The following is a 15,174-nucleotide window of genomic DNA, read 5'->3' on the forward strand; positions in this document are numbered from 1 at the left end:
GAAAATTTGGCAAGGCCTTGGTGTTTTTTCGATTTTTGACAATTTATATAAAATTCAATTTTCATTGGAAATTTACAGGAATTTTTATCGAAAACCGGTTAAAACCGCCTTAAACTGGTTTAATCCAGATTTTTGGGCAATTTGAAGCAAAAAAGTTTTTCTATGAAAAATGAAAATTTGGCAAGGCCTTGGTGTTTTTTCGATTTTTGACAATTTATATAAAATTCAATTTTCATTGGAAATTTACAGGAATTTTTATCTAAAACCGGTTAGAACCGCCTTAAACTGGTTTAATCCAGATTTTTGGGCAATTTGAAGCAAAAAAGTTTTTCTATGAAAAATGAAAATTTGGCAAGGCCTTGGTGTTTTTTCGATTTTTGACAATTTATATAAAATTCAATTTTCATTGGAAATTTACAGGAATTTTTATCTAAAACCGGTTAGAACCGCCTTAAACTGGTTTAATCCAGATTTTTGGGCAGTTTGAAGCAAAAAAGCATTTCGATGAAAAATGAAAATTTGGCAAGGCCTTGGTGTTTTATCGATTTTTGACAATTTATATAAAATTCAATTTTCATTGGAAATATACGGAATTTTCATCGAAAACCGGTTAGAACCGCCTTAAACTGGTTTAATCCAGATTTTTGGGCAGTTTGAAGCAAAAAAGCATTTCGATGAAAAATGAAAATTTGGCAAGGCTATAGCCTTGGTGTTTTTTCGATTTTTGACAATTTATATAAAATTCAATTTTCATTGGAAATATACGGAATTTTCATCGAAAACCGGTTAGAACCGCCTTAAACTGGTTTAATCCAGAATTTTGTGCAATTTAAAGCAAAAAAGTTTTTCTATGAAAAATGAAAATTTGGCAAGGCCTTGGTGTTTTTTCGATTTTTGACAATTTATGTAAAATTCAATTTTCATTGGAAATATACGGAATTTTCATCGAAAACCGGTTAGAACCGCCTTAAACTGGTTTAATCCAGAATTTTGTGCAATTTAAAGCAAAAAAGTTTTTCTATGAAAAATGAAAATTTGGCAAGGCTATATAGCCTTGGTGTTTTTTCGATTTTTGACAATTTATATAAAATTCAATTTTCATTGGAAATATACGGAATTTTCATCGAAAACCGGTTAGAACCGCCTTAAACTGGTTTAATCCAGAATTTTGTGCAATTTAAAGCAAAAAAGTTTTTCGATGAAATATGTAAATTTGGCAAGGCTATATAGCCTTGGTGTTTTTTCGATTTTTGACAATTTATATAAAATTCAATTTTCATTGGAAATATACGGAATTTTTATCGAAAACCGGTTAGAACCACATTGAACTGGTTTAATCCAGATTTTTGGGCAATTTGAAGCAAAAAAGCATTTCGATGAAAAATGTAAATTTGGCAAGGCTATAGCCTTGGTGTTTTTTCGATTTTTGACAATTTATATAAAATTCAATTTTCATTGGAAATATACGGAATTTTTATCGAAAACCGGTTAGAACCACATTGAACTGGTTTAATCCAGATTTTTGGGCAATTTGAAGCAAAAAAGCATTTCGATGAAAAATGTAAATTTGGCAAGGCTATAGCCTTGGTGTTTTTTCGATTTTTGACAATTTATATAAAATTCAATTTTCATTGGAAATATACGGAATTTTCATCGAAAACCGGTTAGAACCGCCTTAAACTGGTTTAATCCAGAATTTTGTGCAATTTAAAGCAAAAAAGTTTTTCGATGAAATATGTAAATTTGGCAAGGCTATATAGCCTTGGTGTTTTTTCGATTTTTGACAATTTATATAAAATTCAATTTTCATTGGAAATATACGGAATTTTTATCGAAAACCGGTTAGAACCACATTGAACTGGTTTAATCCAGATTTTTGGGCAATTTGAAGCAAAAAAGCATTTCGATGAAAAATGTAAATTTGGCAAGCCTATAGCCTTGGTGTTTTTTCGATTTTTTTTGATATAAAATTCAATTTTCATTGGAAATTTACACGAATTTTTTTTTGAAAACCAGTTTTTCAATGGGAAATGAAAATTAAGCAAGGTTATAGCTTTCTTTTTTATCGTAATTTACCATATTTGATTGAAACCTATTATAGAACTGCCTTAAACATGTTTTAAACGGTATTTCGGCCAATTTGACGCACAATTTCTTTTTGATTTTCTGTTTACTCAAACGATATTACCGGATATTTCGATATTCGAACTGCCTTATTATCAAAGGCACTTTTTTCTTTTGCAGGAATTTAAAAAAGATTTTTTAGCAATTTGCTATTAGGAGCACAAAAGTTTTTCAAATATTTCGACACCAATGTGTAACAACCGAATTTGAAGCCATTAAATTTAATAATTATTGGGTTTTAACTATTCCCTATTTTACAAAGCCTACATAAAGAAACAAATTTGTTTTTAAAATTTCTTCCATATTAAGCGCAATAGGTTACACGGAAAGACTTACATAAAATAGCGACGATTAAAGATACGCCAAAACATACAGCGATAAATGAAACAAGCACAAAATATTTGAACGTCATATAATGTGACGCATGAGTGACGTCTTATTAGGGCACAAGTCTCTTCATATGTAGAAGTGACGTAACGTAAGAGGCGGTTATGATGTCATGCCCGCCTGGCGGTTGTTGCCAGAATGTTGATGACGTATCACTTCTGATGATGGCATATCCAGTGATGACGTAGGTGGAGATCGAACATAACGTTGATGTACTTTGGCGGATTGATGTGGACTCCCGGAGATGCTCTCATGTATGACGCCATGATGCAGCAGGGGGCTCGCAGACGTGGGGAGCACGGGATGATGGTTCGTCATAATGGCGACGGGTCACGTCGTCATCATTGTACTCACGGTGTTTCATGAAAATACAAAATAGGTTAAAATATCATCTTCTCTAATTCAAAGGCTTCAGGGGGTTAATGCGCCTATTCTTAACCTTATTCTCCTTAAGCCCTGTTAAGAGGTTCCTAGTTCCTACTACGGGGAAGGTAGGTTGTGTTTACGGACATTCCTAAATCCCTATTCCCTAAAACCCTATCCCTAAAGACATGTTTAAATCCCTATAACCCTATTCCTTAAGGAATGTTTATATCCCTATTTTTGATGCGTGGGGAAAATGCATCATTGACACATTACACCTATAGCCTATTTTTGTGTTGTGTGATGTTGAAAAACCCTACGCCATGAATGCACAAGCTGGTTCCCAGCGTTGAAACCGTGCAGTTATGTTGCGTGATATGCCTTGTGTTTGCAACACACTGAAAAACAAAAACCTGTAGCAAAAATGATTAAAGAAACCGCAAAAAATCTGTAGGAAAAAATGTGGTTAGAGTCAATCTAATGTCGACGATTAAGTCGGCATTAAAACCCAACAGTCAACAGCAAACTCTCAACAAACTCTCAATAAACTCACTTCCTGAACTACGAAGACCTTTCTTTCCACAACTATATCGGCAACAAATTTAAATTAGTGCAACTGACTCAAATGTTCGTGCGGGATTTTGTTTTATTATGTGGCAGACTTATAAGTGCAAACACAACACACAGTTCTTTCGTCGGGGAAGAATTCCATCGTCTCATCGCATCGTGGTTATAGGTTATGAAGTGAGTGTTAAGCACAAAATTGAGCAAATTTTGCCCAAATTGAGTTCGATTTTTAGGTTAGAGTTCACTTCTAGTTTTGGAAGTATTGCAATTTACATAAAATGTGTTGTTGCCGATAACCTCACTAAACTGGTTCAGAGCTGTGTAGTGTGCTTAAGTAAAAGTGCAGTATTAAGTGAAAAAGCTCTGAACCAATCCTAACACTTTTCTGCTTTCAGAAATACAACAATAACAATAATAAAAGTGCAAAACATCTACAATAGAAGGCGTGGCTGTCACGCGATTTTGCCAGTTGCGGTATTAACAAATTTTTTTTCTCAATAATCTTGTGCATAAAATTAATAAAGTTTCCGCATTAAGCAACGCCATTAACGACTGTGGGGTGTGGGTTTATATATTATATTTCTACCTGCTAAAAACATGCTCTAAAAATGACAAAAGCAGTGAAAATGGAGCTAAAGACCGGACGAGAAGTTTTGCAGTAAACATCTCGTCAAAATGCGATTTAATAATATTTTTTGGGTGTTTGCCATTTTAGTGCAAACGTTCGATTTTCAAATTACTGGTTTTCAAGTGGTTTCTTGTCCGGCACTTTTATGGCTACCTAGTTACGAGGGATTGGAAGGGAAGAAAGAATTGTATAAAAATGCACGGACAAGGCTAATTTATCTCACATAACGTGTTTGCTAAATAAACTAACTTGAAAACCAGTGCCTACGGGATTCGGTCATTTAGCTCCAAAGAAAAATAGACTAAAATGCAATATTTGGTTATCACGATTCTTTTTACGAACGGTGCAATAGCAGCGCAGCCCTAAAAAGAATTACACACAGCACCGTTCTTTTTGCAGACTTTATTACCCAAACCCAACCTATAAATGGGCATTAAATCTGCATTTAAAATCTAAAGCCAGGGGGTGTGGGATCCTATGCCCTACGCGAGGTTTGGTGCCAATACCGGTTTGTATTGACTTGCGTTACACGGACACAAGACACGTCCGTGAACACAACCGTCGGAATCTAAAAACCTAATCCTTATTTAGTTGTAACCGCCATACTAACTATATCCTACGAAATTAAATGGCGGAATTTCCTATTATTTGAAACACGAAGCTAAAAAGCAACCTATTTATTCAAAATGGAGCCACGACCTTTTCTATGGGCCACCTACAACGCACCCTAACCTTCTCGTGGCACCAGCACTACGTTGCACCGCCAAGATCAAGCAAGGTTCCCTGCCCGAACCTTGCTTTGACCCAAGCGGTTTCCCTGCGTCAAAAGATGTTAATACTAAAGCCTATCTCCCACAGTCGAGATTGACGCGCGTGACAGCCACTAGTTGTTACAGCACCTTGTAATAGTTGTACGCCCCAGTGGCGTAAAAACGAGATCTTCCCAACAAACGTACATCATCATCATTCCTCCAAACATTCTGCGTCTTTGTTTATTGGTTTGGCTCCGGTACCTCAGAAACATGTTGCTTCTTCAAATCCAACTTGGCAAATGGCAAACCTTTTCTCGCACACGTGTTCGGAAGAGTCAGTTGCGCAATCAATCAACGCAGGAATTTCGCGCCGTGCTAAAATTATTTTCTGGTAAACTGCCTTTAACCAAAGCCAATTTTTATTTTTTAGGGTTCGTTTGTTAAGCGTGACAAAACACAGGTCAATGTGTATTATCAACATTCAACAAAAAAGTAAAATGTTTTTGCATCCTAGCATATTAGATATTATTTATTTTAGCCACAACTTAGTAAACTTTTTCAGGTTGTTTTAAAGCAAATAATTATCACAAAAATATAACTTTTTTCGTTGCAAAGTTAAACCACTATTTTGCTCTGCCATTGATCGAGCTGTTTATATCAATGAAATAATTAGAAAGTTAATTTTACAATTTTCTTCGTATTACTGTTTTGCCGATTTTACCAATGTTAGACAGTCTTAAACAAAATAATTCGAACGGGTATACACAGGCAGTGCCAGCTCAACGCTTTCGCCTTAGGCCCTGAATAAAATCGACCGTTAATTTTTTTTAAGGTTACATTGTTGTAAGGCTGATAGTGACACAGATCCAGTACTTGTACAGTTTTTGCTTAAAAACGGTTGACTGAGTTGAGTCAATATGTGTCTTGTGTGTGAGTAGATAGAGCTTAGTTTATAAAATGAGGCCTTTCTTTAGTAAATAGCATTAGGTCTACAGTACCCTTAATCCGGACCTGTACACTGGGTAGGGGTATTTACAGTCGATGAGAATCACGCTAAAAATGTAAATCAAGCTAAGATAATCTCGTTAATAAACGTAAACCTTAAACGACCCGATCAACTAGGAACTTAATTTTACAATTTTCTTCCTATTACTGTTTTGCCGATTTTACCAATGTTAGACGGTGTCAAACAAAATGAACGGGTATACATAGTCAGTGTGCTTCACGCTATTTTTTTTTTGACGACATTTTCTTGGATTTGTTAGTTTCCTTATTTTCAAGATTCTGCTTGAGTTTGTATTCAACAATAAAGTTCTAATTAAACGTCCCTAAAATTCGCAACAAAAGAAAATGACAAAATGACAGAATACAAATGTTTACCACTAATGCCAAAACAGGAAAAAATCATGGCTTTAATACAAAATGTTACCTAAATATTTTAAAATGTTTAATAGAAACAGCGTTTCTTTGTAAAAATTGAGGGTAAACACACTTTAAACCATATTTGTGAAGCAACAATGTTAATAGAAGGTACGTTATTTCGTTATAGTGGATTAAAAAAGGCATCTCGCAGAAATATTGTTTTTCTATTCTTAAAAGTAAATACCGAAACGGCAGAAAAAGTTCATCAATCTCATTTTGACAAAAAGTGCATTTTGAAGGTTTAAAATGATTTCTGTCACAAAAGATTAAATATTCATCGGCAGAAACCATATTTGCCAGCAATAATGTAAGTACGCCAGTATTTTTCTTGAAAAACATTAGCTTTGTTAGTATTTTTTCCTTAACAAAGCATTAACAAACTAAATACCAACAAATCCTCACAAAATAAGCGCTTTCAATGACAAAAACGTACAGGTCGACATTTCAAACTAACATAGTTTCCTCAAACAAACAAAACACAAAGAAATGGAGCAAATTTCGATTCATTAAGGATCGTTTATGAACAAGCGCTGACGCGAACGCGTAAAAATGACAGAAAGTTTTTTTTTTGGTGATTTTTAGAAATAATTGATGGAAATCGCTTCGCGGATTCTCACGCAGTGGACCTCGTCGATGAAAAGAGAGTTCGATTTCACCTGTGACGTCACAATGAAACAAATGTTAAGTCACAATAAAATGAACGTTATGTCATAATAAAATATCTGTTACTTCAGAATAAAACAAATCTTACATCATAATAAAATAAATTTTATTTCAGAATAAAACAACTCTTACGTCATAATAGAATAAATGTTATGTCACAATATTACAGCCTGATATGTCGTAAAGGCATGTTCGGTAAGCAAAAAATTGTTGTTGTTTATTAAGTCACACGTGAAAAAAAAGATGGAAAAATAAGACGGACTGAGGCGGTCACAACGCGTTGCAAGCAATGTGTTAGTCACAAGAAAAGTTATTGTTAGCAGATGTGTTTTTAAAGCGTCTGATTTTTGTCCCAAATGTATTCATGAAGGTATATATAGTTTTACGTCTTCAATGCGGTTATTTTACTCGCTCCAATAACACTTTAATTTTCAGATTAAATTTAGTTTTCACGAATTCAGTAATTTAAATACAATTCTGGGAAAACTGGAAAATTGTGACGTTAATCAAAATCTTACTCGGGAAACCTAAATATTGTAGTTTATTTAACAATTCCTTAAATATTTACTGCAGTTAAAATAAACTACAAATGTTTTAGTTTTACAAAAATAAAATCATTTCAAAATGTCAAAGTGCAAAAAACGCGAACAAAATGATAATTAAAAAAAATCATAAAAGTCAGTTTCAGTTTAAATAATAATAAAATAAATCAAAGCACTTAATTTACCTGAATATCTTCCTCAAGCAAGAGTTGGTTCCTTATGAGCCCCTTAAGTTCAGACTCAGCTTGAGCCAAAGTTGCGACCAGTTGGTTGATGCTGCGCTGGATCTCGTTCACCTGCAAAAAGTCGAACAGGACATGATCAAAAAAATATTAACATGATTGAATAAGGTCCCTAGCCAGTTGCATGGTGGAATATTTTAGGTAATAAGTATCCTTGATTTTTTTGGTAACATGAGAAATAATTAGTTATCAACAAAAATAAAAGCCCTGTTGTAATGACTGTTAATGACTTGACTATAAGTGCACTTAAGTCGCTGTTATTGATTTGCGTTGGTGATATTGCTAATCCAGTTAAATTAAAAATATGACCCAAAGTAACCTATAGTAACCCCTTAATATGACCTTAGGGCAACCCCTAGTAACCCTATTTAATCTTTTCAATATGACCCCTAGGAATCCCAGTTTGATTAATATTGCCAATAATTAGGTAACTTTAAAATATGACCAAAAGTAACCCCAATTTCACTTCTTCAGTATGACTGCTAGTAACCCCGATTTCAACTCCTCAATATGACCCCTAATAACCCCAGTTTTACATGTTTAATGAGTCTTTACTGCACAGTATCTCTGCACAGCCCGACGTTAGGTTTTTGGAGTTGGTAACATTGCCAATCAGGGCTGCGGAGTCGGAGTCGGGACTCGACGGAGTCAGTTTGTTTTGCTGGAGTCGGACTCGGGACTCTAGTAAGACCGCGTAAAACTACCCGAGTCCCGAGTCCACCTTAATTTAGTTGCGTAATTGGGTAAAAAACAGGCTGTAGAGCTGGACTCGGGAAACGACAAAATCTTACATTTGGCCTGAGTCGGACTCGGGACTCGGAAGTCGGACTCGGGTTGTTTTTAACCGACTCCGCAGCCCTGTTGCCAATCCTTAGGTAACTTTACAATATGACCAAAAGTAACCCATAGTATGACCCCTAGTAACCGCTTATTACCTCCTCAATGAGTCTGTACTGCACAGTATCCCTGCATAGCTCAACGTTGGGTCTTTGCGTTCGTTCATCGAGTCTGCTCTGCGAAACCATCATTGGTCCGTTCTTATCTTCGATTGCTTTCTGGAGTTCGATGATATTCTTCTCCTGGGTGCTGATCTCTTGCAGCACCTGGTGGACGTATAAGGTGATAAATTACAGCCGCAAGGTGGAGGTATAGAGCTAATGACAATGTGTTGGGTGAAACTAAGTTGCTGTACAATTTAAATACAATTTAAGATTGCTGACAAGACCAAATATTGTTTTTGTGTATTTGCGTTGGCATAATAAAGCAAATGAGGCTCCAAATGGGCGTTTTACACATGTTTTTTACACTTTAGATGCTAGCAACTGTCAAATCAACTAAAGTTTGAAATTAAATAATAATAAATACACTTTTTAATATAAGGGCGCAGTTTGTGAAAAAACATATTAAATAAATTAATGTTTGGAAGTTGTCTACCAAGACATTGCTAATCTTCAATATTTGTTTGATTCCGGTAGTTTTATAATTTTTTTCTTCATTCTTTCCTGACGCAAAGATAAACAACAACAAAAAAAAATTAAGTTCTTCTCACGTAATATAAAAACATTTTTTCTGTATTCTTTCGCTATAATTATGCTTCTTCTACGAAAATTTAAGTTTAATTTAAATGTTGTAATACTTTTTTTTATTTTTTTCTTACATTTATTTGTTAACGTCAAATATAAATACATGATTTTTTGTACCCTCATCACAAAAAACTTAAAAAACAATAATCGATAAACTTTATCTCCCGCAAACCAATATAAACATGCAATTTTTTCCCACCTTATCCAAGTGTTGCTCCAGCTTGTCTTTGGCCTTCTTAGTCTCAGCGACTCGTTCCTTAAACGCGAGGTTTACAGCGTCGCACTGAGTTCGCATATCATCTGCAGTCTGCTTGAGGATTCCGTCTATAGAGGCACGAAGGGACATGGAGTTGTTTCGCTCACGTTCTGCTTTCTGAAGGTTCGCGTTGCTGAATGCCATCCAATCCTGGGGGGTCACTGAGCTGCAGATAAGTAAGAGGGGTGTAAGTAATCGCGGATAAGAGGGGGCATGTGAACCCTCTCTCCCCCAAAAATGTACTTTTTATCAATTTTAAGTAGAGCAATATACAATATATTTCGCGTTGTGCCCAATCCGATTCTTCAATAGTACTGAGCTGGAGATAAATAGAAGAAGTATAAGCAGGCGCGGTTTCAAGAGGGGGGCCCAGCTCCCCCAAAAAATGTCTATTTTTGCCAATTTTAACACAGTAATACAAAAAATATTTCGCGTTCTCCCTAACCCGAATTTCACTGCAGATGAATAGTAGAGGTTATATGCAGGCGCGGTTTCAGGGGCTGTAAACAGGTGCCGGTCTTGGCCACTTGCTCTTCGTAAAACTGTACTTTTTTGCTATATTAACTAGTGTGAAAAAAATACTTTACGTTTCAAACGAATCTGATTTTTTGTCGTATGTATGTTTTAGCTGATATCTGAATGCCTTTAGTTGTTCAGGTTTACCAAGGTATACACAATAAAAGTTGAAAGATATAGGGTTTAACATTAGGTGTGTTATACTTCCTTATTTTAGAAAACAATAGGTTAGGATTTCAGTTTTCTTTTCCAGTTTTAAAAAGGGGCTTAAAACCACTTTAAGAAAAGGGTTTATTGCAGGGTGAAGATCGACAACGAAATGAAGCAGTTAAAAGCTTCGTAAAGAAGCCCTTATAAAATTAAAATAAATTGAAATACTGTCTGTTTAGTAGTTTACAAAGGAAGTAATACACACGGTTAAAATTGGTTTTAGGTCAATACCAGGAAGCCTATGAGAAAAAAAGAAAACACGTTTGTTTGTAGAAAAAACAAACATGACAAAGAAAGCACTATGATGGAACAGACTGTTTTGGTTCCAAACTCAGTTTAGAGTTACCTAGTGACCATGGTAACTAAACACAAACAACTAAAATCTATTTGTACATTACATTAACGTTGCTTTGATGTAGCATTACAATAGTTTTTAATTTACAAAACTATTTATGTTTAAAACAGTACACATTTACGAATTTTGATTTCAAGAATGTATTTAAAGAACATGAGTCGCTAAGGATTTTTACAGTTGTGAAATTCAAACAAAATAGTTGTTTAATGTGAAAAGTATTTTTTTTGTGTCCTATTCAATTTTTTTTTTGGTGTCCTATTTATTTTAAACCGTGTGACAGTAAATAACTATACACATTTACCCAATTAAAACCTTACTTTGATTCAATTCTGACGACATTTGCTCGGAAGCCGATCCCAGAACTGTTGTTGTGAAGTTCAGAGCAGAAAGTATCGATGTTTTGGGCGTTTGCTTTGTCCTTGAGGTCCTTCTCCAAGTAGTACTTGGCAGATCGGTTCAGTCTGCAGAAAATAAACAAGATTATTAACGGAAGAAGATCATTTAAGCATCAGGTTATTATATATGTGTTAAATATACCCAAATGACACATGCTTGTTTTTGCAGCAGGATTTTTGTAATGAATAAGTACAACCACCTTACAAATAACTACATCAGCATCTTTCCAGTCTTGGGTAAATAAGTACAACTAACTGCCTCCTGTTTTAACAGCGATTTGGTCTACATTAATTTAGCATGGATAAACTAAAAAAATCATTTTACAGCATTATAAAATGAAATCCCATTTAAGTACACATATATGTTGTTAAATAAAACAAACACAAAATACACAGTATGACAAGCATTAAACTGCCTCACTGTTGCTTCAGTTAAACTAAATTAGTTTAATAAATAAATATAGTTTGATTTCAAACAAACTATTCATAAAATCCCTGACGCCTTATACTTTACTAGGCATGCTATATGGCTTATATGTTGAAGGTAAAATTTGTTACACTTTTGCGAATGTTATTGCTAACAAATGCTGTTTTTTCTTCGAAGACATTAGAAGGTGACTAGAGGCGCTGTCGTCGATAAACCATTTATGTTTTTCCTTGACGCAAGGCATCTTGACTAACTCTTTTTGCTATGTATTATGTACAAACATAAATGAACCATTACAAGGCACCACCTTATTTGCTCCACTGTTTGTTCATGAGTCCGCTTCAGAAGAGCGATCACTCCTTGGATGACTTCAACCTCTTTCAGAAGCTCCTTCTCAACATTGTCGTGGACCAAGTCAATCGAAACGCGACCCTCTCTGTTGCAAAGTGGAAATAATTGTATTAATCCAAACTCAGTAGTTTAACTGGAGTGGATACTTTTTTTTCCATATATATAAGTTGGAAAGGTTAAAAACAATTTAATTGAAAAAGGCGTCACACTGAAAATGTAATATTTTAAGTAGAATGTTTGAACCCTTGAATTGTGGCCCAATTATAACTGTTTTGTTTGGTTGGGAATGTTTGTTGAAAATAAGTATGGTTTTAAAAGTGTTTTTCAAAAAAAAAGTGTTTTTTCAAATTAGTTTAACAAATCAATTATAAAAGTATAATATTAAGTACATCTTTTTACTCCATAAATCGTGACCAAAAACTAGTCAAGGGTTTATTTTGATTAACAAAGTGTACAATATTGGGCTTGTAGATAATGTGTTTGTGTTGTTATTTCCATAGTTGGGTGTTAAAATGTCGCTAAGCAAAATTGCTTAAGTAAATTACAATCACATATTTGTTCATACAAATGGCATTGTTTATTAACCTTAAGTTTAAAGCACTTATAGGATTGCAAAATTAAAAAGCATATGCTTTTATAATTTTTTGCAACATACCTCAACATAGTCATACACAAACATCACAATAGTGTAAAAGAAATTCTACACCATACCTTATGTTAGTATAAACAGCGACCTAGCAATTAGCGAGCCTAGAAATGTTATTTTGGTTATTTTTTTACCAGATATTTCCTCACCGGTGAAAAGTTTATATATTTTAGAATAAGTTCATTTCTGACCTTTTTTAAGTATTATAGAAACAACTTTTTTCTAGCTTTTTAAATAAATAAATGATTAAAACAACATTTCACCTGTTAAGTAGACACTGTTGAGCGATGTTGAGTGGTTCTTCACACGCTGCAAGTGCTTTCTCCAAGCGAGCTTTGAAGTTCAGCAAAGTGTCATTTTCTGCCGTCAGCTCAGCAAGTTTCAGCTCAAGCTCCGATTTCCAGAAGTTTATGTCGTCCAATCGTTGAGCTGAAACAAATTTCAGTTACTAATTGTGTTTTGCATTTTGTTGGCGTGTATATATGGGCATGTGTTACTCTATTGAGAATAGCGGCAAAATAAGTGCAGTCTACAATCTTTAGTTAAACTAGTTAAAACATAGGAACTAAATAGTAATACAATTCACTTGGCACAATACGACACAAAATAAAGAAAGTTGTTGACGTTGATTTGTGATAAATTTCCTTTATTTTGTTACATTAGGTTGAATGCAATTTTTGTTTACTTTAGAATGAAAGAAATGTCTAATTTTTTACAGTAAAATAAATGCAAATCATGCTGTTTTCTAAAGACTTAAACTAGATTATAAAAATGTTTTTAAAATAAACACCTTTGCCAGTGACTAATGGTATAACAACAATAAGTAGACATATTGCACAGACACAACTTAATTTATCTGATTTTAACTGTCTGACTTCACTGTCTAACAAAGCAGTCGCACAATTTTTATTAATCTTTTCTATGTTTTTCACATTTAAATTAATTATTTGTGTTTCTGCTGTTTTGATATTTCAAAATAAATGCAAATAAATGTTCTACTTAAAAATGTATACTGGTATATTTGCTCAAATAAAACACCTTGGCCAACAGAAATACATAACTGTACAAGAAATTTAGTGATAGCAATAAACAGTTACTAAGCAATGAAAAGACAGCTGATTAACCCTTAAACATAAATATCATTATAAAATTGTTATATTAACTTTCTAGACAATAGAAAAAAGTAGATACCAATAATAACATTTTTTTTTATTTTATTCACTTACTCTACCCTGTGACTTAAACGACTAAATCTTGCACTATCAAAATCTTACCAATTTTCTTGTTAACATCCCTTTGGCTTCTTCTTGTAGTTTTCTCAACCTCTTCAATCAGACGACTGCTTTCGTCGATCAGACGCTCCGAGCGGGATCTCTGGTTTTCCGCATTGTCGTATTTGACAAAGTTTGACGTGTGCCATTCCGGTGGGGTAAATTTTGGGGGAGATTGGACCAGCTTTGCCATTTTATTTATGTTTTTTTAAAGAGTTCTAGAAAGAATTTATTCTGTTATAAAAAATATATATATATTAACAAAGTGTATGTTTATTTACACTAAAGAAAATATTGAAACGATTCATAGTTTAGCATTTTTTTAACTTAAAACAAGTCAAAATGTGTTTAGGCGAACCAAGAAGGACTATACTGAAATTATACAGTTAACGCAGGAATTTAACAAGACGCTAACAAATTTAGACTTAACTTACATTTAATGAAGTTAATAGTGTATTATTTATATGTGGTATTCTAATAGGACATTGCAGGACAGCATGTGTTGTATTACTTCAATTTTAGTTACAATAATATATAATAAACAAGGGTTTAAATTGCTTGTCAACAATCTACGCCTACAGACCAGATCCGGCCCGCGGAATATTTCCTTAATTAAGTTAAAATGTTATCAGATGCAATTCAAAACTAAATTTTTATTAGATTTTCAAAAAAAGACTATTTATTAAAGAACACTATAGTTTTGTTAAATTGACATTAATATTTTCTTCATTTAATGACAAAACAAATAAATTTTGACCAAAATTTCTAAATCCTGCCCCCGATTATAAATATAATAGATTGATTCATATTGTCTTTGTCAAAATCCTAAACTTTTGGGTAAGGCTGTAAATAGCCATAAAAAATAAAAGTTTTCCTCTGGTGGCATATTATATTTATTCTCTTAATGTTGTACTTTTTTTATTATTTAACCCCCTATTCCGGTATAAATGTGTAAAATTAAAATTATTAAACTATTTATTCACTTATTCCACATATAAAAAAACTTGGAATATTGCAAGGGTGACATGTTAAGCAGGTTAAAAGAGCAAGGCTGAAAAAAAACTGTGAGCACAGCTAAATTTTTACGCATTTTGTGATTTAAGTTTGCATGCTGAATCAACTTCATGGCGATCTTTTACGAAATGTTGGACTTACTGTGCAACTTATCAAACTTTTAATCTGGCTTAGGACATAATTTATATCTGTAATTTTGCATAACTAAAGAAGCTTTTATTTTCAGCATACCTAATCAAAGTGCTGAAAAGTAGTGCTGCCAAACTTCCAATCTGACCTGATTGAAGCCTAAAATACAGACTGCACTATATTATTTTTGGTTGCCAAAAATGGTGAAAAATATTTTTTGGCTGAAAACTAATGCTAAAATAAGATATAAACACCAAACACGACTATTTTTCATTGTTAATTCACATATTTTATCCTAAATGACGCCACTGGCCTGCTTTTTTTAAAGTAA

General features: G+C 33.7%; 1 protein-coding gene across 1 annotated transcript; it reads right to left on the reverse strand.

Annotated features, from left to right (window-relative positions):
• Positions 1-6,097: 6,097 nt before the first annotated feature.
• LOC146137215 (tektin-1-like) lies at positions 6,098-13,924 on the reverse strand. The gene is made up of 8 exons (XM_083393643.1): positions 13,704-13,924; positions 12,693-12,858; positions 11,740-11,868; positions 10,928-11,071; positions 9,473-9,695; positions 8,626-8,793; positions 7,634-7,744; positions 6,098-6,899 (listed from the first exon to the last, which is right to left on the reverse strand). Exons 1-8 carry the CDS (start codon positions 13,891-13,893, stop codon positions 6,822-6,824), a joined length of 1,209 nt encoding a protein of 402 aa, XP_083249769.1. The 5' UTR covers positions 13,894-13,924; the 3' UTR covers positions 6,098-6,821.
• Between the last annotated feature and the right edge of the window lie 1,250 nt (positions 13,925-15,174).

The sequence above is a fragment of the Ascidiella aspersa genome, chromosome 7 (assembly GCF_963924565.1).
Source record: "Ascidiella aspersa chromosome 7, kaAscAspe10.2, whole genome shotgun sequence".
NCBI lineage: Eukaryota > Metazoa > Chordata > Ascidiacea > Phlebobranchia > Ascidiidae > Ascidiella > Ascidiella aspersa.